This window comes from Mchenga conophoros, linkage group LG6 (genome assembly GCF_057382185.1).
Source record: "Mchenga conophoros isolate Kocher_MC1m ecotype Shallow Benthic linkage group LG6, M_conophoros_male_GT1.1, whole genome shotgun sequence".
Classification (NCBI taxonomy): Eukaryota; Metazoa; Chordata; class Actinopteri; order Cichliformes; family Cichlidae; genus Mchenga; species Mchenga conophoros.
In genome coordinates, this window is record NC_140531.1 from 33,060,124 (window position 1) to 33,085,190 (window position 25,067).

The 25,067-nt window shown below is 38.9% G+C and overlaps 1 protein-coding gene across 4 annotated transcripts; it reads right to left on the reverse strand.

Annotated features, from left to right (window-relative positions):
- Positions 1-88: 88 nt before the first annotated feature.
- On the reverse strand, positions 89-24,501 carry LOC146573016 (complement C3-like). 4 transcript variants are annotated; one of them, XM_085277527.1, is made up of 43 exons: positions 24,350-24,501; positions 22,196-22,391; positions 21,914-22,076; positions 21,220-21,314; positions 20,899-20,999; positions 20,145-20,227; positions 19,946-20,033; positions 19,728-19,833; positions 19,455-19,575; positions 19,245-19,360; positions 18,314-18,460; positions 17,837-17,936; positions 17,603-17,697; positions 17,290-17,481; positions 17,012-17,167; positions 14,501-14,630; positions 14,211-14,279; positions 13,765-13,962; positions 13,551-13,671; positions 13,378-13,466; positions 13,151-13,290; positions 12,556-12,768; positions 11,312-11,375; positions 11,135-11,224; positions 10,782-10,988; positions 10,557-10,632; positions 10,257-10,416; positions 9,996-10,091; positions 9,400-9,550; positions 8,678-8,763; positions 8,063-8,140; positions 7,796-7,951; positions 7,449-7,511; positions 7,244-7,325; positions 7,077-7,125; positions 6,873-6,963; positions 6,686-6,775; positions 6,479-6,581; positions 2,211-2,300; positions 1,270-1,362; positions 1,093-1,180; positions 534-674; positions 89-338 (listed from the first exon to the last, which is right to left on the reverse strand). In XM_085277527.1, exons 1-43 carry the CDS (start codon positions 24,421-24,423, stop codon positions 197-199), a joined length of 4,989 nt encoding a protein of 1,662 aa, XP_085133653.1. In that variant the 5' UTR covers positions 24,424-24,501; the 3' UTR covers positions 89-196. The 4 variants fall into 4 exon arrangements, with proteins under 4 accessions (XP_085133653.1, XP_085133654.1, XP_085133655.1 ...); XM_085277528.1 differs by having other exon boundaries at positions 90-338; positions 534-678; positions 1,097-1,180; positions 20,899-20,987; XM_085277529.1 differs by having other exon boundaries at positions 90-338; positions 20,899-20,987.
- Positions 24,502-25,067: the final 566 nt, after the last annotated feature.

Genomic DNA, 25,067 nt, shown 5'->3' on the forward strand with positions numbered 1-25,067 from the left:
CATGGATTAGTAAAGTTTCAAATGCATTAAAAATTCGACAAATTTATTAACCACCATAAACTTGAATAAACACAGAGCCAGTACCAAATTTTAATACATTTTAATCACTGCAGTGAAATGGTGAAACCCTTATGTCTGTTTTACAGAAAATTGTAAAAACAGCAGAATAACAAGACTTGAAATGTTTTTTGTTTTACTAGCCGATGCATCTAAAGAGTGAGTACTGATTGACCATCTCCTCCAAGCCCAAGCAGGTATCCCGGTATTTGTCAGTCTGACACTCTTCTGCTGTAGGCCAATACTCAACCCAGGTTCTCTCACCAATTACGTACTCGAATCTGAAAAGAACAATTGAAAGAAAAATAGTGTTTGTGTGACCAATCAGCAAAATACAGAATAAAACAACTGTGATAAATATACACAGTTCAAGTTAATTACATTTATTCACTGAAGGTATGATTAATGAATAGAACTCTGAGATTAGTTTAAATATACACCACACACAAGCACAGCCAGACAAACAATATACTTACGTATTCTTTTTGTCATCTCGGTGAATATCTTTATCTGAGCCCATGAGAAGGTAGGTTTTTCCTTGTTCCAGACTTAAAGCTTCTCTGCAGTGTTGATAACTGAGAAATATGCGCTGTTTATTCAGTGGACCAACATCAAGACTCCCTGTAATTAAGATATGACAGTTGAGAGCAGTGATTTATGAATGACTGAATGTGTTGCTCAAACACAGTGCTGCTGTGTCCATATACATTCCTAGTTGTATCATCATAATACAGTATTATACAGATAATACTAGTATTTTGGCAATATGCCTATGCTGAGTATTAAATGTTAAATGAGAAAATGGGTATCAGCAAGACAAGCCACACTGACTTACTGATAGTAAATGGTGTCAACCACTAAATGTACCTCTTAGTACAAAAGCAAGCAGCAGTTTTATAAAATGCTCGATTTGTCCTTCAAATTGCCTATTTTTTTGTGGCTATAATAGAAAATAACCATCACTGCTATCTTAATGCCACAAAAAACAACAACTAGTAATTTCTCTTAAAATAGACGTTTAAAGGACGTAGGTACTTGCCTTCTTTGATGGGGTCCAGCACTTTGACTTTGTGACTGTCTGTGGATAACTCTTCTACAACCTCTTCCACCAGCACTTTGTAAGCTGTGGGCAGCCAAAGTATAGTTTTTAGCTTTTTGCATTACTATATCCTATTAAATAAAACTAAATGTAACCCATTTATGTTTGTTTACCAAAGTCTACTTTGCTGGTCTCTGTACTTTCACAAATCTTAGCTTGGCGGTCATCATTGGGGATTTTTTCCTTCTTCTGCATACTGCAGTTCTCTGTAAGTACACAATAGGGACAGGGTAAAAATGCAAAGCTGATTCATACATGTGTGTTGATAGGTGACTGCAGGTATATGAAGGTCGAATATACTATTTAAATCTCATTTGCTAAAATAGGCATCTTTTATAATTGTAGATTAGTGCATAGATCTAAAGTTACTAACAGCACAATAGCTAGTTATGAAAAACAAATGTACTTTCACAGGCCAGAATACTGCAGTGTGAAAGTATACCCAATGATTCAAAAGCTTGCAGAATCACCTTTAGCAGTAATAAGTATTTTTTTTTCTCTGAAATCAGTGTCTCACATCATTTGAGGAGTTTTAGGTTTGTGGGGATTTGCCCCTGTATAAGTCTATCATATTCCTGCCACAGCATTTCAAAGGGGTTAGGGTCTGGACATCGGTCCCAGCTATCCTGTTATAGATTTGCTGTGTGCTTGTGTTTTTGTTAAGAACCAGTTTTCACCATGCTTTAGCTGTTGGTCAGACAGCCTCCTATGCGACTCAGGAATACTTGGGGATACACAGGAGTCCATGATTGATTTTTCATAACTGTATGCCAAAAAGGCACTGTGACACAGGATCAGCATATCCACAGCTTCAGGTGGCTTCCACCCACCCTCAGGTTTAACCAGTTCATTGTCAGGAAGAACTTGCACCCAAACAAAACTACATAAAAAACACATTTGCTCAAAATTTGACTATAACAATGAAAGCTTTACTTTAATCACACTTCTAATGCTGTGTTCTGTACCATTTAAAGTTATAGAAAAATGCATGAAAACATTTTAATTACTATTGTAAAATAAGCTTTTTTAATCACATGTATATGATTGTGTTTACCTTCAGCACATGTGCATATGTTATCTCTACAGAGCTGCAGTAGTTTTCCAGCTTCCCTCTCTGGATGGTAGAATTTCACACAGCGTGTTTCTGCAATAAAAAAGAAGGTATTTCTCTATTATTTTGTGACCTCTATGGTAGATATAACAATGTATATGGCAATGACAAATCACGCACACAAATGAACTTAAGTGACATCCCATTCTTAATCCATACGGTTTAATATGATGTCAACCCAACCTTTGCAGCTGTAACAGCTTCAACTCTTCTGGGATGCTTTCCACAAGGTTCAGGAGTGTGTTTATAGGAATTTTTGATCATTCTTCCCAAAGTGTATTTGTGAGGTCAGACGATGTTAGATGAAAAGGCCTAGTTTACAATCTCCATTTTAATTCATCCCAAACCTGTTCTATCAAGTTGAGGTCAAGACTGTGTTCAGGCCAGTACATGCTGCCCGTGTGTCTGTTCCAAGAAAGACCTCACCATTGTAACGGGCTGGTGTGATCCACACAGAAATGTGGTCACAATTGTGAGTTAAGTGTTGTGATATATGGAGATTATTATGCATGTTTTATTTTGCTGGTTTATTGGTGTAATTTAAATCCACAATGTCATGTAAGTTCCCTGTTGCCAGGAGAGTGTATAACACTTTGGACAGTAGGGGGCAGCAGCGTGCTTTGGGAACTGAGTCGGGTGCATAGCTGCCGTAAGCAGTGTTGCCAACTTAGCGACTTTGTCGCTATATTTAGCAAGTTTTCAGACCCCTTAGCGACTTTTTCTCTAAAAAAAGTCGCTAAAAAAAGACGTGAAAGCGAGTATCGCTTTTACTCTCAACAAGTAGCGGGTGCTGTAACGCAGTCAGTTCTTCTTTTACTCTTATGCTGTTTTGTATGGAAGCATAGAGCTGCCACCCAGGCAAAAGAAAAATACAAGTGTATCACGTTATAACGTGAAAAGTTTATTGTTCTAACAATATACTATCATGTTTGTACAATATACCATCATGTTTGTACAATATACTTTTCACGTTTGAACAACATAATATCACGTTATTACAATATACATAATTATCACGTTTGTACAATATAAATATTATATTGTACGAACGTGATCATATATTGTACAAACGTGATAGTATATTGTACAAACAGGAAAAGTATCTTGTTAGAACAATAAACTTTTCACGTTATAACGTGATACACTTGTATTTTTCTTTTGCCTGGGTGGCAGCTCTACGCTTCCGTAGTTTTGTGGATCACAAGGTTTAAAACTACTTATAAACACGCACACAAACACAAAGTAACTCCACCAGAGTGCCTATTTCGGGTCCAAGCCCGGGTAAAGGAGCAGGGTTGGAATTGTGACATTAAAAAAACAATAATTGCTAAAATAAATTTAATTTGTAGTTCTAAATAAACTCTAAATGCATTTAGGACGTTTTTTACTCACTTTATTTCTCTTCCACGATGTTATTTCTCTCTCCAACAACATAGGTTACAATTAGATCAGCATGACCAATTATGCAAATTAGGCGATGACGTCATTTAGCGACTTCTAGCGACTTTTAGGACACCCAATAGTGATTTTCCTTACTGAGGAGTTGGCAACACTGGCCGTAAGTTTTCCATTCTGGCAAGACTGACCAGGCGAACGGCAGCGTGTCTCCTGTGTTCACTTTCTCTCCTGTTTTACAGGATCGTAATCTGGCTACGCGCCCATCATAGTGGGGCCTGTAACACTGGCATTGGTATCTACTAGAGATGGACCGATCCGATATTACGTATCGGTATCGGTCCGATACATTACTGGATCGGATATCGGAGAAAAATAAAAAATGTAAAAAATGTAATCCGATCCATTAAATATCACGAAAGCACCTCACAAAACTTGCAACACGCCGTAACTCACCTCAGAACGTATGCATCACGTGATAGAGCAGCTGTGGCATGCAGGACCTGTCGGTGGTCTGGATAGCATGTGGAGCTTCGCTAGCAACCTGGCATTTCATCTCCGACAAAGTTATCCCCGAGAGAAGTAAAGCAAGTGTGTAAGTCCATCTCTGAATGTTTGTAAAGCATTCCCACGTTAAGCTTAACAAGCGACTGCCTCTCGCTCTCCGGCTGCCTCTTGTTCATCACCCTCATCAACTTGGAATCAAGCCACAAAATCCATTCTCTGAAAATGGTGCGACGGAGGTGAAGTGGCACAACACAGAATCAGCTGTTGTAATTGAGCAAACTGATGATAGAGCTATACAGCTGAGAGGGGTAATTGTGTGCAGCACACAGAGAATGACTAAGACATTGAACAATTTTACTTCAGAGACCCAATTTTCCCTGTCCTTGAAACTGATAACGTTTGGAGAGAGAGAGGTAACAGTCAGCTGTCAGGATTACTGGGGCTGAGTGGGAGGACATCTGAAGTAGAGATGGACCGATCCGATATTACGTATCGGTATCGGTCCGATACTGACCTAAATTACTGGATCGGATATTGGAGAAAAATAAAAAATGTAATCCGATCCATTAAATATCACGAAAGCACCTCACAAAACTTGCAACACGCCGTAACTCACCTCAGAACGTTAGCACGTCGGAGCAGTATGCATCACGTGATAGAGCGGCTGTGGCATGCGGGACCTGTCGGTGGTCTGGATAGCATGTGGAGCTTCGCTAGCAACCCGGCATTTCATCTCCGACAAAGTTATCCCGAGAGAAGTAAAGCAAGTGTGTAAGTCCATCTCTGAATGTTTGTAAAGCATTCCTGCGTTAAGCTTACCAAACGATATATGGAGCGACTGCCTCTTCTGGCTGCTACTTCAATCATGAAACTGCTTAACGATCAGCTGATCGGCTTTTCTGTCGCGAGTCCCTGTCTCTGGTTTGTTTTTGGCCCACTTTGCACCAGAAAGAGGAAACCAGCGGCTGAACAACAGCAGCACGTTTAAGCTTGATAAGCTGTTAGAATTTATTTAATATTACTTTCTACACCAGGATCTTTTTCTACGTAGCTGACGGCTGGTAACTGTGCAGGGGCGGATCTAGCAAAGTTTAGCCAGGGGGGCCGATAGGGCATTAACAGGGAAAAGGGGGCACAAAGACATACTTTTCTTTCGTATTCTCATTTAAAATGTCTAGCTTTTAATAAATAATTATCCGAATCTTACACCCAAAGTTTTAATCTGATGTAAAATGAATAGAAGTCAATTACTGTATATAGTGACTATTAAGTCTAATATACCCTAGTAAGCTATAGTACTTTTTCCTTTGGGAAGGTACCATCTGTGCAGTCTGCAATTTTGTTGAAGAAAGATGTTGAATCTATTTAATATTTCTTGAAAAATAATTGATTTCTGTGCATTTTTTTTTCACACTGCATCAAATTAAGGTTGATTACGTTGATTAAGCATCATGAGGTGGAGCGTGAGGGGTGGTTCCCTATTTTTTATTTATTTATTTTTGTTGTTGCTGGGAGTTGGAACCCTATTAGTTAGGTTGCTTAATATTTACGCTAAGTACTCTTTAAAATACCAGAATAGGGAGGATGGTGTAGGTCTAAGTTTATTAGATTGATCAGTATTGCTGAACTATGAAATATTTTTTTTGTATACAGGTATAACAGAATAGCTTTAGTGTAGTTGTTGTTTTAAACTTGAGTATGAACTTATACAAAATGCAGCAAGATATTTAAAAAAGCAGTTTTGTTGATTAAAAAACACTATATCGGATTCATATCGGTATCGGCAGATATCCAAATTTATGATATCGGTATCGGTATCGGACATAAAAAAGTGGTATCGTGCCATCTCTAGTATCTACCCATCCCCGCACATGTATGTACGGACAGAGTAAAGCAGTGGAGACCTGGCTTGTGTGGGCTTATGTTGCTAATGTCAAATAAAGGTCTGTTGTTTGATTTAACTGACTGGCTTTGAGTTATCTGGCTAACCTCCACACAGTATGCCCGCTGGACCTGCTAGCTGCTCCTTCCTCGCCAGACTGCTGTTACACCATGTCTTGATGGACCTTGCATTGTGCACTATAGTGCAAAACCGGTGTGTTGAAACATTCTCATCCCCAAACTGTTGCCACAAAGTTAGGAGTGCGAAATTGTCTTTTTTTATCTGGAACTCCTGACAAACAACCAAACTTTAGACTTGGCACAATGTAGTCAGAAAAGTACAGCTGCTTGGCAGACAGCAGTTTGCATGTCTAGGTGCTTATTGGAACACCTGAAGGTAACAAAGGTAAGATGTTTATAAAACTCACGTTCATAGTATTCATAGACAGATACGGCTGCGGGTTGTAAGACGCCCACCGGCATTTCCTGTTTGATCCTAAAAGCAATTTCCTCTGGTCGTGTGTGAGAAACCTGGGAATTGAAATACAGACACACACAAAAGTGAAAAACATAAATAAACACCAGGGTAAAGGGGAAAAGGGGGGATAAGGAGAAAGATTGGTGTGATTTCCAACCTTGTCCAAGTAAATGATGAGTGAGCCTCTTTCTGACAGGGCTTTGTTCATCTCATATTTTGATATGGTGCGGCCACGTCCTCTAGACAACTAGAGACACACAAAAAGGCCAATTTTTAAACATTAAGAGGTCTTATTTTTTTCTTTAACTGTAACCACATAACGTAATGTGGGTGTCTCTTCTTACCAAATCCAGGTCTTTTGTTTCAACAGCAAAACCAGTTAGTAAGCCAATATCCAAGATTGACATGCCTGCATCACGATCCCTGTTCTTATACCTGTAGAGAGAATGATAAGAATGATTCAAATGACAGCAGAGTTAAATGGACGGGAACAAAAAAATCCTATTAAGCCAAAACTATTTCTAAAGTGTAGTTTACATTGTACTTACATGACCTCTATCCTAAGTTTGTATATCTTTTCATCTGCATTTAATTTTTCTGAAAGAATAAGGAAAAAGAAAAAATGAGCACAAACAAATAAAATGCCATAAACTGAAGCAAACAGATTTAATGAGATAAGTAAAATAAAAAGAGGAGATAAAGGACATCAAAGTACCTTCTACGAGATCCACTTTGAGGGTAAAATTCTGGCAGTCACTCTCCCGTTCTTTGGGCTTAGCGTAATACAGTGATACCAACTGTTGCATCAGAAAAAGTGTGTTTTTATATTGTGTGATAAATAAGTCTTTGTGATACTGTTCTTTTAAGGTTTAAAAAGCCTTGTCTAGGATTCTGAAATGATCAACTAACAGATAACTTACTGTCACTGTTGCTTCTCCTGTTCCCCTAGCAGTCACTGTGATGTCCTGGTTTATATCGTTAATCTGTTGGGATTAATATGTACAAACACACAAAGATGTGTTTGTACATATTATGAGAAAAAAACAGAGATAAGCTCACTTCGCTCCCACTGACTGAATTTAAATTGCATTGAATGTCTGTTAGACAGGGAAAAGGAAATAGACCAAAAAGCTTGCAGAGTGGTGAGATGGATTGCCAAAAAGACAGAAACACTAGCAGTACTGAGATTTATTTACTGCTAGAGGACATGTTTTCAGACTGACAAATTGTGCTACATGGTGACTGTGTTTGTGTTGCTTCTTCTCACCTTAGACGTTCTTGTGGCATAGTGGTTGTTCTGATTGAAATTGTACTTTTCAGGTGCCGACCTTCCTGGCAACTTGATGTCCACATTCAGATCATACTGTGGTTCGTTAGCGTTGATCCAGTACTCTGCTACAGCTTGATAGACCATTATAGTAGCCTGGAGAGAAGAAAAGTGGGGGAGATAAAGAAAGGCAAAGGTTATAAGGTGGGATAATATGTATAAAATATCTGCCTATGATATCTTGATTGACAGGAAGTTTTGTGTTACCTGAGTTGATCCATAGCCTCCGCCCACCTTCTGTTGTGTGTTGAACCATCTCACAACACGTCTGGCATCTTCAAAGTTCTTTATTAAAACAGCACAAGACAAGAGTAGAGTTCAAAAAAATATGGAAAACGTTTTTCAAAGGTACTTCGGAGTTTTAGGCTTTCTGTAATTAAAATCCAGTCCAGAAACTTGCCTAATGGAAGAAAACAGCAATGTTTTTCATAGTTCATAACAAAGCAATGTCTTATTTGTTTTCATTTGTGTTTGCACACAATAATAACACAACATAAAACTAAATGGAGAAATTTACATTAAATAAATGGTAATTCGAGTACTCTGGAATGGTCCGATGGTATTTTAATACTGTAGAATGAATTTTCAATGACCACATGTCGTTAGTGGGGTTAGGTTAATTGGAAATGCTAAATTGAACATAGGTGTGAATGTGTGATTGAATGTGAGTGCGACTGGTTGTCCCCTGTCTATGTGTTAGCCCTGCAACGGACCTGCCCAGGGTGAACCCTGCCTCTCACCCTAAGCTGGGTTAGGCTCCAGCGACCCTGAAAAGGATAAGCGGAAGCAAATGGATGGATGATATAATTTAGACATGCTCACCTGAGTCTTGACAAGAGCAAGAAGAGCATAAGCTGTGGTTTCCAAAGTGTAAATGCCCCCTCTAGGTACAGGCCAGTGAGATAGCTCTGACAGACACAATCACACAAGTACATTTTTATTACTATAATATATCTTGAACACATCTACCTCAGTAGTAAATTTGTGAATATAGTAAAAATGTGAAGATACATATCATCTCTGCGCTTGGTTGCGCCTTAGTGAGTTTCTAAGAGAGAGAGTTTCCCCTGTAAAGAGAGTTCCTGTGGATCTGTAAATATTGCAACCCTGGACACACTAACTGACAATTCCTTTTGTTGTCATCTTTGTTTGTAACTTTACTGTAAATAAACTCACTGTCGCTATCACTGGACCTGTTCTGATGTGACCCAAGAGGAACTCACATCTTGAGTCCATTTGCACCAACAATTAACGCCAAAAAATTATTGTATTTTAGCCTATGGTTATGTGACCTGTATTAGAGAAGGACAGGGCAGCAATTTAAAAGCATTGAAAATACCAGACTATTCATTTAACGACGACTTAGAAAAAAAATCCTCATGAACATAGTACAGTTTTTCCACTTTTTTTTTTTTTTTTGCAATGAACTGAAACAGTAAGGATCATAGTTTACATTTACTGATCTTGTAAACATTTATATAGTCTCAACTCTGTGTGTGTGTGTGTGTGTGTGTGTGTGTGTCTGCCTGTCTGTCTGTACAAACCTGGCGAAACAAACTTGTATAGGGTCTCTTTGTTGAATTTGTTTTCATTAGCCAGTGCATATGATGTCATAGCCACAGCATAAGGGTTGGTGACACTGGGCAGGCGCCTCTCCAGGTAGGCCACTGCTTTGTCTATACTGCCTGGGAGACTCTGGGCAGATGAAAAAAGGGAAAAAAAGGCAGATAATGAGTGACAGGAAAACAAAACATAAAGAAATATAACATTACTATACTATCTTGGAATGTGGAGCATTTGTTCTTCGTCCTTTTGTGAGCCTCTCGAGTCTCATTAATTGAGAAAGTTAAAATTAAGAGTTGGACCACTCAGTATAACATGAGCAATGCAACAGAATTAAGGCTTTTGTATATCCAAGTCATGAAGAGGTGTAGTCTGAATATTTTATGTTTTTATCAATCTATAATTTACAAGATCTTCATACAGACATGACCAGAGAACATATTTGTGAGATTAATTGAATTCTGTCTGTTTTTGCTGGTCTGTGGTTTAAATCTTCAATGCAAGTGCAATAGAAAGTATCACGGTTTGATCATTTTAGATACTTTGTAACAACAATGTTTGCAGGTGAAATACTCACATTGACAGTGTCGGAACATATTGAGCGTGACTCTTGCATTGCAATGAGGCAGAAAGCTGTCATGGAGGCGTCTGAATCTAAGCCGGCCACATCACCCTACAGATGAAGCACAAACATATTATTATTATTTCTAACAGAACTTTTTTTAATATTTATAAAAGCTGATTGGCAGTTGTATAACTGGTTTCTCATTTAGTTATAAGCCATTTTGTATTTTAAGTATAGATGAAGAACTGGTATTAATGAAATCAGTGCACTCACATTCATTGTTGACTGCAATACAGGTGCAAATTCTTTGAAAACACCATCAGGTTGTTGTCCTTTGAGAATAAGGTACTTGACAGCATCACAGATTACATTATCTTGTATTGCAACCAGATGATGGGCCATTGCAAACACCTTGGCAACATAGGCAGTCAGCCTTATAGACAGGAAGAGGGGATACAATAGCTTAATATAATTTATTTGCCCTTACTATAAATTGGCTTTGCAAAATCAGAAATTAAAGCAGCATGTGCAAAATATTATGTATGAATTCATGGATGTTTGTGGGTGCCTCACCAGGTGCTAGCTGGGCGAGAAGGAAATGCAGCAAACGATCCATCCTTTTTACGGAAGGCCAACTCGTTTGTGTAACCTTGATGAAACAATTAAAGAAATAAAACAATCTTTTTACTTCACTGCTATTCAACTTGCATCTGACTCTTATCAATTAGAAACAATTTTGAGGAGCTTTGTGTGTTTATTGTGTTACCAAAGAATTTATGTACATCTGTGAGAGCCTACCAGTTTTTATATGTTGGAGAGCTTCATTACGTTTTGCAAAGCCCACAGTTTCCCATTGGTTGGTTTTGTCCAAATACAAGGTTGCAATAAGAGGCAGGGTCATTGACATCATGTTCTGCTCTCCACAGCCCGAGGGTTGTCTGATTAGAGTACCCATTGAGTTTCCGCTAATGGCATTCTCCACCAGCTGAGATACTTGTTCTCTCCCTGCATGCATACACATACAAAAAAGGTTCACAACACCCATTAAGGTAGTCAGTCCCGAATGTCAACAATAACAATATATAATAGAAGCTTCAGGGTGATATAGCCACTGAATCACATAAACTGCATAAATATTAAATATTTCTCACCTGTCACAGAGATCTGTGTGCTAGTAGGTGTGTTTGGAACCAAATCTTTGCTTTTAATTCCACTGTTAAGAACTTCGTTCTGTACACCATCTAAACAGAGAAAAAAAGGTTTTATTAAGGTGAAAATCAGGGTTTGACTGAATAATTAGAATCTAGCTTTTTAATAGATAAACTCACTTTCTCCTTTCTTAACAGGATCTAAAGTCACGATCTTTGGATGTTTAACCAGTACGCCCTCAGGCTGGAAAACAGACAAACATTGGAAGTCATTATTATTTTAGCAAAGAAAAGTGCAGTAGCTACAAAACAGGAAATAAATCCATAATTAAATTAAGTCCTCAACAGTTTGTCTTTCTCAGCCTAACTGCAGCCTTTATGACTAAACTCAGTTTAACTTTGCAGGCTTGATGTGTGAAGTGAACCTCTCTCGATGTGTGAGAGAAGTAGCCACAGCAGCAAAAATGCGAATGATGTTAGTAGTCAACTTACTATTGCAGCTATAAAATATGTACTTTGTAGTTGCAATAGATACTGAAAGTGTGCTGCTGAGAATAATTAAGTGACTGTAGTGGTTTACAATGTTATCATATGCACAGAGTATTTTTCCTTTAAATTCATAAAATATAACATTATCAATATTAATATGAAGCCAAAACCCTTTACAAAATCACAATATATAAACCACAAATACTGATTTAGCTTGAACTGTCAGCTCTATTTAAATTTCAACTAAACTGTTATCCATTTTTAATTATGCATAATTACTAAACAACATTTACATGTGACTGTAAATGTAACATTTCTCCCAAATGAATACAGTGAACGCATTTCAGTAATATATGTCAATATTGATGATGACCATGATTTTTAGAAGTAAAATATGGATAAAACTGACCTACATTATCATAAATAACTGTGTAGTTTTTCTTTTGGCTAGGTTTTGTCAGTTTGCTGTTCAGTACTGATTGGAGTACTGTACTGGTTCTTCATCTTCCTATAGTCACACTTTAACTAAAATCCTTTTTTTACAAAATAGACACAAAAAAGCAATGAACTAAAAATGCATTTGATGAGTATGATTATTGTTAATATTTTGATCATTTCTAAGATTATTAAGGGACATTCTTTTGGCAGTGATAATCATGTAGTATTAGAACAAAAGTTCAGCACATATTGTTAGTCTACAAAATTATCAGTCTGATGTTTGGTCTGGGATTGAGCCAGACTCCAGTTATTGTTTCTGTCTGTTCCTTTTTGTGCCTAAACCTCAACAAACAATAACTTTCAAATTATTTTATTACTACCAATTTTAAATGGCCTTTTCACATTCAGATAAGAAAAAACATTTTTGTTTTATTTAATAGGGAATTGATAACGAACATATTTTTGGGCATCCAAATAGCAAACATTGGTTTTCTTACCACCACCCGCAACATCTTCATGACTCCATCATTGAGATATGAGTCCTTAACAGCTGCTTTAACCTCAATGCGCCGTTCTCCCTCCTTCATGGGAATAATGACAAAAGGTACAGATCGTGTGGTCTCGGGCCCAACAGTGACCTCCTGGCGATACCTACCACGTTTGGAAGCTGAACTACACACATGCTCCTCCTCAGTCAAATCAATGCGTACCTTTATAAAAGAAAAACAGCAATGACAAAGTTGGAGAAGAGATTGAAACGTGGTATTTCGAACTGGAAGAATACAAAGATCATGAATAAATACAGAGATTTTTAAGCATTCCTTTAACTTTCTGCAATTTCATTTCTCCTTATTTATATAAAACTAAGTTAATAAACTCAACATGAAAAAGGGATTGTACTCTTCAATTTTAGTTGATGATAAACAAAATATGATAAGCCAACCTTAACTAAGGAAATGTAATCACCCTGGCAAATGAAAATGAAAATGATTTTAAGAACACAACACGAAAATGCACATGATAAACTCACAAGACGACACTTTTGAACACCACTGTGTTTCAGTCCAGTAATTACTGTGGTTCTGTACTTACAGTGATTCGATCAGGGCTGTAGTTGTGGAGGATTGCTTTAATTTCTATCTGCTCTCCACGGACAGCAGAATAAGGCAGCCTGAGATCAATGAAGAAATCCTTCTTGACAATGACTTCAAATGGATCACCCACACAGATTCCTTAAAGAAAATATGCAGAAAAGAATAAAAATAAAAAAGTAAAGGGAAGGCGAAAAAAAAAACATATTTTAGTCACTGAATCCTCACCGTGAGTTCTTGACAGACTGATGCCGGTGAACTGCCAGGTTGTGATTGAATCTTGCAAAGGAATATTTCTCACAAATGATGTGGTGTCACTGAAATATAGAAAAATGTTTACAGTCTGAGAGATGTTAAGATGTAACTTCATTTGTATGTGTTTGTGATTTACAGTCACTCACCAGTTAGGTGTGTTTCTAGGGCAAGGAGGCAATTTGATATCAGACCAGAGCCAACTTTCTGGGAAATTGGTGCGAGTAACAATTTCATTGCTGTCCATGAAACTGTTGTCTTCTCCTTCACCTGGATTTTGTTTAAAAATGATATAATTTTGTGAATTTTATGACACATAGTATGAATGAGATAACCCCTTCCCATTTTGTTTCCATCTCTTACTGCGAGCCAGTTTGAGGTCTTCCTCCCTCTTCTCTGCTCGAAGAGTTTCCACTGCCTTGCAGCAGCGCAGGAAAGCATCACGGCAGCCTTGACCATCAACAATGTACTCGCTGCGGACCTCACAGGTGTATGAAAGGGGGGTTTCCTTCATGCCATCCAGACAACACTCAGATTCTACTGGGTCTGTATAATTTTTTACTGAAAAGTAAAGAAGAAAGTATAAGAACTGTGATTTACTGTAAAGTTAAAAACATATATTTTTAAATATGTCTTTTTGTAAACAGAAAATCTTGTAATGAAGTCAAAACCGTAAAATAAAAAAAATTCTTTTTGTCTGTTGACTAATACATAGACTGTCAAAAGTAAAAACTGGGATATGTGTGAAATTATGAATTAATATGTGGTTATTCATGTGTATATACATATATTTATATTTATATACTTACATAAGCTGCTTCTGACATCCATTACAGCAGCGTTGCGTTTCTTTCTGTTCGCAGGCTGGCATTTAATTTCTGTAAAATGCAACACAGACAAAATATACCATATCAAACAAGCCTGAAACTGAATTTGGTTTTTGTGTTACTAAAATAGGAAGAATATAACACAACCTTTTTTGTTGGACTGTTCAAAAACATGACAGAAATAATCATCATTCTTCAAGGGTTTAACAGTGAAGCCGAAAGAAAAGTATTAGACAATGGTAAAAGAGTGGGATGCTCTGTTGCTTTGTCACCTTGTCTATATGGGGTCTTTGCATCAGTGTTGGACTCAAACAATAGCCCAGCATCAAAGAAGACACCCATACTGTCCTTTCCTCCACCAGGTGTGCAGCCTGTGTCATACTGCTCTACTATGTCCCACACCTACAGGTTAAAGTACAAACACATACAAGAATGTAAATTGAACAGTAAACGTACAATAAGAGGACTCGAATATGGCTCACAAATCAAAAAAAAAAAAAGGGCTAAAAAATAAAAAAATGTCTTGTTGACATTGTAAATTATTACATTAAACTCAACTCACCGTCATATTTTTAGGTTTTTTTTTATTTTAGAGTCACAATAATCTGTCCTCCTCTCTACACACCCTCAGAGCAACAAATAAAACTGGGGACCTACGGGCCGTCTGGCGTATGTCCCAGCTAGGCATAGTTGTTCTGAGGCACAGGTTAACATGCTGTAACAACATAATAAGTTTCAGGTTTTTCGTATCCATCCATCCATTTTCTTCCGCCCAAGCCCAAGCAGAGAAGCCCAGACCTCCCTCTCCCCAGCCACCTCCTCCAGCTTATCCGGGGGAACACCAAGGTGTTCGGCAGGCCAGACGAGAGATATCATCGCTCCAGCATGTCCTGGGTCTGCCCCGGGGCCCCCTCCCGGTGGGACATGCCCGGAAAACCTCGCCCAGGAGGTGCCCAGGAGGCATCCTTGTCATCCTTCCGGTCACTACCCACAGCTCGTGACCATAGGTGAGGGTAGTGGCGTAGATCAACTGGTAAATGGGTAAGTAGTTTGTTCACCACAACAGACCGGTACAGAGGCCGCATCACTGCGATGGCAGCACCAATCCGTCTGTCAATGTCCGGCTCCCTTCTCCCATCACTCGTAAACAAGACCCCAAGATACTTAAACTCCTCCACTTGGGGCAGGGTCTCGTCCCTGACCCGGAGTGGGCACTCCACCGTTTTCCGGCCGAGGACCATGGCCTCAGATTAGGAGGTGCTGATTCTCATTCCCACCGCTTCACACTCGGCTGCGAGCCGTTCCAAGGCAAGCTGGAAGCCATCACCTGATGAAGCCCACCGGACAACATTATCTGAGAAAAGCAGATCCTGAGACCACCAAAGTGAAAGCCTTCCGCCACTTGGCTACACCTAGAAATTCTGTCCATAAAAATTATGAACAGAATCGGTGACAAAGGGCAGCCCCGGCGGAGCCCATCACCCACCAGGAACGAATCCAACTTATTGCCGGCTATGCGGACCAAGCTCTTGCAATGGTCGTATAAGGACTGAATGGTCCGTAGCAATGGGCCAGACACCCCATACTCCCGGAGCAACTCCCACAGGACCCCTCGAGGGACACGGTCGAATGCCTTCTCCAAGTCCACAAAACACATGTAGAGTGGTTGGGCAAACTCCCATGCGCCCTCGAGTATCCCATGCTAGAGGATAAAGAGCTGATCCAGTGTTCCACGACCAGGACGAAAACCGCATTGGTCCTCCTGTATCTGAGGTTCGACTAACAGATGGACTCTCCTTTCCAGCACGGACTCAATGTCCCCAGTCTCCCTCGGAATGCTGTTGAAGCTCTGCTGGAGGTGTGCGTTGAAGATCTCGTGGACCGGGGCCTCTGCTAGACGTTCCCAGGACACCCTCACTGTACGTTTGGGTGCGCTGGGTCTGTCCAGCGTCCTCCCTCGCCACCTGATCCAACTCACCAGCAGGTGGTGATCAGTTGACAGCTAAGCCCCTCTCTTTACCCGAGTGTCCAGAACATATGGTCACAGGTCTGGTGATACGATTACAAAATTGATCATCGACCTGTGACCTAGAGTGTCCTGGTGCCACGTGCACTTCAAACACTCTTATGTTTGAACATGGTGTTCATTATGGCCAAACTGTGGTTTCCACAGAAGTCCAATAACAAAACACCACTCGGGTTCAGATCTGGGAGGCCGTTCCTCCCAATCACGCCCTTCCAGGTCTCACTGTTGTTGCCCACGTGAGCATTAAAGTCTCCCAGTAGGACAACAGAGTCTCCAGGTGGAGCATCCTCCAGTGCCCCACTCAGGGACTCCAAGAAGGTTGGGTACTCTGAACTGCCGCTCGGCGCACAAGCACGGACGACCGTCAGGACCCGTTCCCTGACCCGAAGGCGAAGGGAACAAACCCTCTCGTCCACTGAAAGAAACCCCAACATACCAGCAGCAAGCCGAGTGGATACCAAGATACCCACCCCAGCCGGACGCCTCTCACCCGAGGCAACTCCAGACTGAGACAGAGTCCAGCCCCTCTCCAGGAGAATGGTTCCAGAGCCAGGCCATGTGTTGCGGTGACCCCGACTATACCTAGCTGGCACCTCTCAACCTCACGCACTAACTCAGCCTCCTTCCCCATCAGAGAGGTGACATTTTTGGAATGTATGCAATACGTAAATTAATATGAAATCCAATATGTGCAATTTGTTTACTGTAGCTAAACAATTTACAAAATATAAAAAGCAAAAAATAATTGAGAAATGACCTTTTTCTGTGTCAGGCGGTGCTTGTTGTTTAGGACGTAGACACCTTTGTCAACTGCAACCAGTCCCACTGTGGCCTCTGGATTTCCTGTGACTTTCAGACTAAACATCTTGCGAGGCTCATAGGCTGGAGCAGGTCGTGAGGATTCCAGTTTCAGCTAAGTGAGGGTGACATGCAAATTTGTATATGTTAAAAAAATAAGCACTACTGTAGAAATGAGTAACATTTGTGCATTTTGGCTGTAAAGATTCACTCTTTCACAGCTCTTGAGTCTCTTACAGTGCCCATGCAGGTGTCTTTTACATCCACCCAAACAGAGTCTGATACCACTTCATTTGAACTTGTATGATAGTATGCTATGATGCGGAACGATGGCAGCATTTCTTTGGTGATTGGTTGTATCAGGGAAATCAGTACTTGGCCTCTTGTCTTATAACGGCCGTATTTCACTAGCTGACCTCTGCTCTGGATCTGGGGAAATGAAAGATTTGCATATTAATACCTAACACCTTAAGCACACATGTATGTACTATGACCAGTTGTTGCAGAAAAAATAGCTATATATACAAAAACAAATAAATACGTCTCTCACCAGATATGTGATATCATGATTTTGATTTGGCTGCTGGTTGAGATTGAGGTTGATTTTTAGATTGTCTGATATTTTCAGCTCAGCTGAATCCACACCTGCAAATATGTTTCAATAAATGTTATAGTTTGAACACATCTTTTAGTGCCTGTTTCACACAGTATACTTCCACTTCTACCTACAGTAACAATCTTTATTCTTTTACTTGATGCAATGCTTCTTCAAGATTTTTCTCACCTATGTGGATAAAAGTCCTGGTCTTGCTCTGGTACGGTCTTGCTGTCATCTCTGCCCTTGCTTGTTTATCAGGTGTAAGAATGTTGTCATTGGTCACTGCCTGTAATTAAAGACACACACACATAAGCCATACTAAGCATAAGACAAACATTCATGTGCTTTCATTTGCAAGTATACAAGGATCAGTCAGGACCTGTAATTAAAGCCCAGCATACATAACCAATGAGCAACAAGTTAAATTAAGTGATAATCTTTATTGCTTGAGGGCAGCATTTGCGTGAGCAAGCGTTAAAGTGAGCCAGAACAATCCAAAATAGCATTCTGGCAGCCACTGTGCTGCCCTATTATTATTATTAAAAGTTATTTTTAATGCTGTCATTCTTGTTTTTATTCTAAGTAGTTGCAGTAGTAGTGGAAGTAGTGTTGTTTTTGTTGCTGGGGGTTCTTTTTATAGCTTTTTCAGAACTTTAAACTTACAGTTATTCTCAGCTCAGCCGCATTTCCTTCTGTATTGATGGTGAGCCGAGCCATGCCGTTAGCTGCAGTGAGTCCCCTGACTGCCCCAGGATTAATCACTACTGGAACGTTTTCTGCTGGTGTTTCATCAGGATTTAAAACTTCAACCTAACATCAGACAAGAGAAACTGAATCATGACCAGTGATGGGCAGTAGCGCGCTACTTGTAACAAACAGCATTGTTACAGTAACGTGTTACTTGTAACGCATTACTGTAATCCGATTACTTTTTTCAAGTAACGCGTAAAGTAAGGGATTACTATTGCAAAAACGGTAATTAGATTACCGTTACTTTCCCGTAGGAACGCTGCTGCTTTACAGGTGAAAATAGAGCAACAGGACCGCTAGTCTTTCATTTTATTTATTTTCTGCTGTGTTTCACTTGCATCTATTTGAAAGAGTGAGTGTAAACACAAAAAACTATTTTTTTTAATGTGCTGGAATGTGCAGAAAATAGGTTTAAATGTTAAACAAATTTCTTCCAGTCAGAGAATGTTACATATACTTTAATTTTTGCTTGATGCATAAAGTTAAAAGATTAAAACTAATAAAACAAGTTTTAAAAAGAGACTTTTCCATTTGATTACATTTTGTATGATGGATTATGTAGAAAAAGTAGAATTGAGCTGAAAGATCTATTGCTTTATCACCTGTTCAGGTTGTAAATAGTTTTTTTAAAAAGTAACTAAGTAACTAAGTAATTAATTACTTTTGAAAATAAGTAATCAGTAATTAGTTACTGATTACTTTTTTCAAGTAACTTGACCAACACTGATCATGACACTTTGTAAAGCAATTATAATTTCTTCAAATGACACAACTGACATATCAAATTTATGACTTCACCGTGTAACATTATATCAGACTATGTAAATGTAAATTAGTGCTTTACCACAACATCGAAGGACATTCCTGGCTTGAAATATTTTGGAGTTCTTTTAAAGTGGATCGTATAGGGTGATGTAACAATCTGGATACCTCTCAGCTCGGCCTCCACCATTTCACTACCTGTGACAGGGTACAAGAAAATAATTATACATACTCACCAAAAATTGTCAGGATTCATAAAAAATAAAACAAAAAACAGTAATTTTTTTCTTACCACTTTCTGTCAGCACACTGACAGATACAAATATGGCGCCCCCTACAAGGCTGTTGATGTCCCTCTCAACTTTTGTTATGTCTTCCCTCCTCAGTGTCACCTCTCCTTCACCATTTTCAATCTAATTCAGCAACATGACAATGTTTATGTAAAAATATGTTCTACACTTATAGCACAATAATACAGTTTCTGAATAGTAGGAGGTATTTAAACTCTTATGTCAGCATTGCTTTATATGGAAAGGCTAAATCTTAAGTATAAATATGGGCTCACCGGCACTCTCTGAAGAGAGTCTGGAAAACTCTGCTTACTTTGGTCCTTTTTGATGACCCCAAATACCACATAGGCTGTTCCATCCACCTCCTGACCAAACAGATACCTTAAACCATGAAATAAAATTGTGCTTGTTAACAACCAGTTCGAACCCAGGTCAAAATGTAACAACAAACGATCACATATATACTACTTAAATCCACAAAACAATTACATACGTAGCTTTGATTCTGACGGTGAAATCTCTGCTGTTCACGTGGAAGAACTGTGTTAATGGTGTCAGTTTCACCTCAAAACTGGGAAGAACTGCAAGATTAAAATATTTTCTTTGTCAAGTTCAAATTGCTATTTGTATGGCACATTTAAAAACAGTAAAGAAATGTTGTGCAGGTACTGTACAGATAATGGGATGCTCACCATACTCTTTGACCTCAAATTCTGCAGAATAGATTTGCTGTGGGTTGCTCTGGAATTTTGCCACCACTTTCCACAGTCCAGGACTACACACACACACACACACACACACACACACACACACACACACACACATAGATTGCGAGAGAGATATATATTAATCAATCAAATAGTCCAAGCATTTATAAAACTCAAGGCAGCACATTAATCATACTGCAGACTATATTCTACACACAGGATCTAATTAGACTACAATTGCCAAATTATGGAAGTGTATAAGTTATGCACGATTGATTATATAGTAAAAATAATCAATGTAGCACATACTACCCTTCATAATATACACTAATAATAATAATAATAATAATAATAATAATGTGGCCAGCTGAGTATTCTTAACAGCAAAGCACCCATGCAAAAGTTAAACTTACTGTTCTACAAAAAAATTAGATAGGGGGAGATCTTTATTGGACACTTCAGCTATACTACACTGTGCTTCAGATGGTCAATGACTACATGTCTGAACTGAGTCATGGTTCTAAATTCTTTCCATCAACAATAACTGTCAGTGAATTTATACTGCAGCATCAACAAGAACAGTTAAGCGAACAGATAAGAGTCACATAAACTTAAACAAAAAACAATGAGCATCTTAAACAGAAACACATATTCGAAAGGCATGATGGGAGATAACTAGCCACTCCCCACATGCCACAATAATGATAATAATAATCACAGTAATAATAATAATACTCACCTAACAATTTCACCAAGCTGGAAATCTCCAGAATGAATACCTGATTTTAGAGCGACTATATCAAGTGGTAAAACAATGCCTTCAGGTGTCTGGAAAAAAAACTAAACCACTATTAACAGTGCAATGCTAGTGCACTAGTATTGCTAGTGGTGGTTTTGGACAGTGTATTAGTTTCCAAACTAATATGTAAATGACAATATAAAAAAATTCAAGACAAAGTTGATGTATTTTGTTTGTTTTGTTTCTTTGCAAATAAAATATTTGTTTTCCTTGCATAATGTCACTTTCAATTCTGAGCCCATGAAGAATAAAACACAATACCACAAACTCAATGGCAATGGAAGGATCAGATTGGGCTGCTTCATCCCTCTCTACAGGCTCCATCTGGGGTGTCAGTGCAAACATCCTGAAATGAACTGAAGGGAAGAGAAGATGTTATTTTTGCTGCTCGGACAGTGATGTATACATGTTGGGAGGAATAGTTAATCAAGAAGTTCAGTTTAGTAATTTCATTTAAGGTCATTCATTTAAAATGTGTCTTAGTCAAACTGAGGGAAATATGTGATTTTTTTTCCTTTCAAATCTTCACTGAAAATAATTATCAAACCTTTTTCAAAGGGACTGCATGGACTACACAAAGCAGCTTTCTAATTTGTGTAAGGTGATGCCATAGCCACATAATTACTGTAACAAGCAGTTTTTTGTCTCAAACTCAAAACTAAATTATTGGAGCAGCACCATGTTTCATTAAGTTTATTGAATGGCCCTGAAAAAATATTGAATCTGTATTAAATAAAATAAAGGTAGAACTATGGAAGCATGGAACACACGACACGGGAGCTCTAGTTTTCCATTCCAGCTTTATTCACCTCCATACATCAACTGAGCACATCGCACCCAAACACAACAAAAACCCCTCCTCTAAGCTTGGGTTTGAGTGGAGCCCTCTAGTGGGTCACCACAGAACTACCCTTGTGTGTGCTGTTTCTCAGTCATGAGGTAGCGGTAGACTCACCTTTGCTGTTTGGTGTATAAAGGGTCTTGTCTGTCTGAATGAAGATGTAACCAGACTGGAAGGAAACCATGACGACTTTCTCCAGGAGGCGGTCGGGGAACTGAGCCTGTAGGTACACGTACTGCTTCGCGTTGGGATCTTTACTGAAGTCTCCTGCAGGGATCTGAAACCAGTATGAAAAGTCTATAAAGACTTGGATGGCATATTCAATGATAATTGAATATTTAATGAAATAGAAATAACAACAATATTATCATACAGTAAACAAATAATTCAACTTACCGTTACTTTCCCAAGCTGCTGAAAGTTATTTGCATTGTTGAGGGTCACAGATGTTGTTGCCAGCCTTTTAGTTTTGGTTGGATGGTTCATCACATTGATTTCAACCCTAACGTCTCCTCCAGTGCAGTCTTGACACTCCACAAAGATGTTTTCTGCAGTTCCCACCCGCAACAAGTTTGGGGCAGACATCACTTGCCTGCAGAGTGGTGGTAACATAGAAAGATGTTAATGATTTTAGTCTCTGTGTAGATAAACACATGCTGTTACTGACTAAAGAATAAATTATTTATTTATTATGTTATATGTTCATTTTAGACACTATGAAAAACATGTTAATAATTGCTGAAATAATTATTTTTAATTATTTAAAACAATTAAGTTTTCAATTTTTATTCACGTATTTATTGTATAATAATAAATGACCGCGACCGTGGCTCAGGGGGTTGGGAATCGCATCTGTAACCGGAAGGTCGCCGGTTCGATCACTGGTCTCTCTGTCCTGGTCGTTGTGTCCTTGGGCAAGACACTTTATCCTACCGCCTGCTGGTGTTGGCCAGAGGGGCCGATGGCGCGATATGGCAGCCTCGCTTCTGTCAGTCTGCCCCAGGGCAGCTGTGGCTACAACTGTAGCTGCCTCCACCAGTGTGTGAGAGTGAATGAATAGTGGTATTGTAAAGCGCTTTGGGTGCCTTGAAAAGCGCTATATAAATCCATTATTATTATTATAAAGGTTTTATGACTGAAGACTATAACAAAAAAGTATTTACCAGCTGTTTTCCTATGGGACCCTTAAAATTATTTTAAAAATAGCTCACATTTTTAAATGCTTTATATGTAAATGTTGCATTGCAGCCTGATGTCTGACAATGTTGTTGCGTCTGTCTTTCTTATCCTCCCTAGCTGGTGTCTGATCTTCTTTTCTGTGCCTCTTTGCTGACTTTATGAACGCCCAATTAGGATAACTGCATGTTTTGAGTGCTTCCTTTACACTGGTCACTGTGAGCGACCATCTTTGAACAGAGGCGGTGGTTTACGACACCAACTGCCTGCCATCTATAATCCAATTTTGAATACCCTCCCAGACGCCTTAACGCCCACTCACATCCTGGGCCATCTGACCTCAGGAAATCGCATGATAGGGTGGGGCCAGGTTTCACAATGAGCTCACCCGAAACCCTGGCTGATTGTGACCCACACCCTGTTTTCACACCTTGGCTCATGTGATTAGGTAGAGGATCATCAGGGGTCTTTTTGTCCCTCTTTGGGGGGGAAACTCCAACTGGCTTTAAATGTGGGACTCTCCGCCATTTGACCTTAGAACTGAAGAAGCTTCTCGGATGAGAGGCGAAACATCTTCAAGCAACTTAAAGAAGTCCAGATGCTTTTCTTTCCAAGCTCCTTAGACTATGATGACCTGGATGACTGGTCTGTGATGACCTTCACAGACAATTTAATTTAATTTAATTTAATTTAATTTAATTTAATTTAATTTAATGCATGAATTAACCCTTTCACTCATAGTGGTCACTACAGTGGACAGCTATTCAAAGGCTGTTTTCTTGTATTTCTGTCAGTGTTGATGGTATACTTCCATATAAACCAGTACATTGGATACTGATGTGTCAGTCCATACCGTGTCACCCACTGGTTGTTTAAAGTTACTGTATGGCTGTATGGCGTGTTTCATTGTAATTATTGTTATTTAACTTTGTCTTGCATGAATTATGATAGCCTTGATCAGGATTTTTTCTTAAGCATGAATTATGACAACCTCAATCAGGATTTTTTTCTTAAGATGAATTATTCTAATTCATCTTTAGGCATGAAAAGATGAATAAAAATAATTAAGAAAAAGTCCTGATTGAGGTTGTCATAATTGATGCATGAAATGATTAATCATAATATTGGATTGCACCCAAAACACTTTACAATGCCACTATTTATTCACAAACTGGTAGAAGCAAGCTACAGTTGTAGCCACAGCTGCCCTGAGGGTGCCATATCACTCCATCGGCCCCTCTAGCCAACAGGAACACAAAGACCAGGACAGAGAAAGCAGGGGGATCAAACCGTAGCTTCCCAATCCCCTGAACCACGGTCGCCCCTTAATTCAACCTTACTGGGAATGTGTAAAAGTACAGCAGGTCTACTTACAATGAGGCTCCATCAGCCACAGAAGTGAGAGAAGCAAAGGCCAGAGAGGCCAGCAGCAGCAGAGTCCTCCTCATTATCCCGACCCTTTTCTGCTGCTAAAGTAAACCGTGGCCGTGCGGCATCCTTCTTTTATTCACTAACCTCCCTCCTAGTGCACTCCCACAAAATGTCTATTCATCCTCTTTCCAATCACACGTATACACAATTTCCCAGCAGCAGGTTGGGAAACAGTTTAGACCTGATTATCTCTTCTCTAAAGAAACAAGTAAACACTGGAAAATCAATAAAGGTTTACATGTTTAAATTATGTCTTACCATGCAGTTTAGTAATTAGTTCACAGGATCCAATAAATATTCTTTTCTTTTCTTTTTTCTAAAATCTCATATTATTGCTCATATTATTGTTTTGCCTCTTTTGAACCCAAATATTCACCAGTATGTAAAAATAATCACACAAGTGGTCTGATCAAAACGTGTTGAGTAACTTTACAGGACATATTTGGCTGGGCTTCATGGATTTATTTTTTTTTACAGTAACAATCTGACATATTTAATATAGTGGATATGATATCCTCTATTTTAGGATTTCACTGACAGGGAAAGAAAAGAAAGCAAAATATATCCTGCCTTTGTCACGGGGTGGAAAGGGACAAGTTATTTAAGTTTTGCATGTTTTGTTGTTTTACCTTTTTAATATTTTAATATGAAGTGTATTTAC

Bases quoted from the DNA above. Each gene is read 5' to 3' on its own strand.
- LOC146573016 (XM_085277527.1), bottom strand. From the start codon at position 24,423: ATGAGGAGGACTCTGCTGCTGCTGGCCTCTCTGGCCTTTGCTTCTCTC. The intron at 6,964-7,076 runs GTAAGTACAATG...TTCTCTCTACAG, and splicing joins AAACTTAGGATAGAGGTCAT to GTATAAGAACAGGGATCGTG. The intron at 1,363-2,210 runs GTAAACACAATC...GTGTACTTACAG, and splicing joins CATATGCACATGTGCTGAAG to AGAACTGCAGTATGCAGAAG.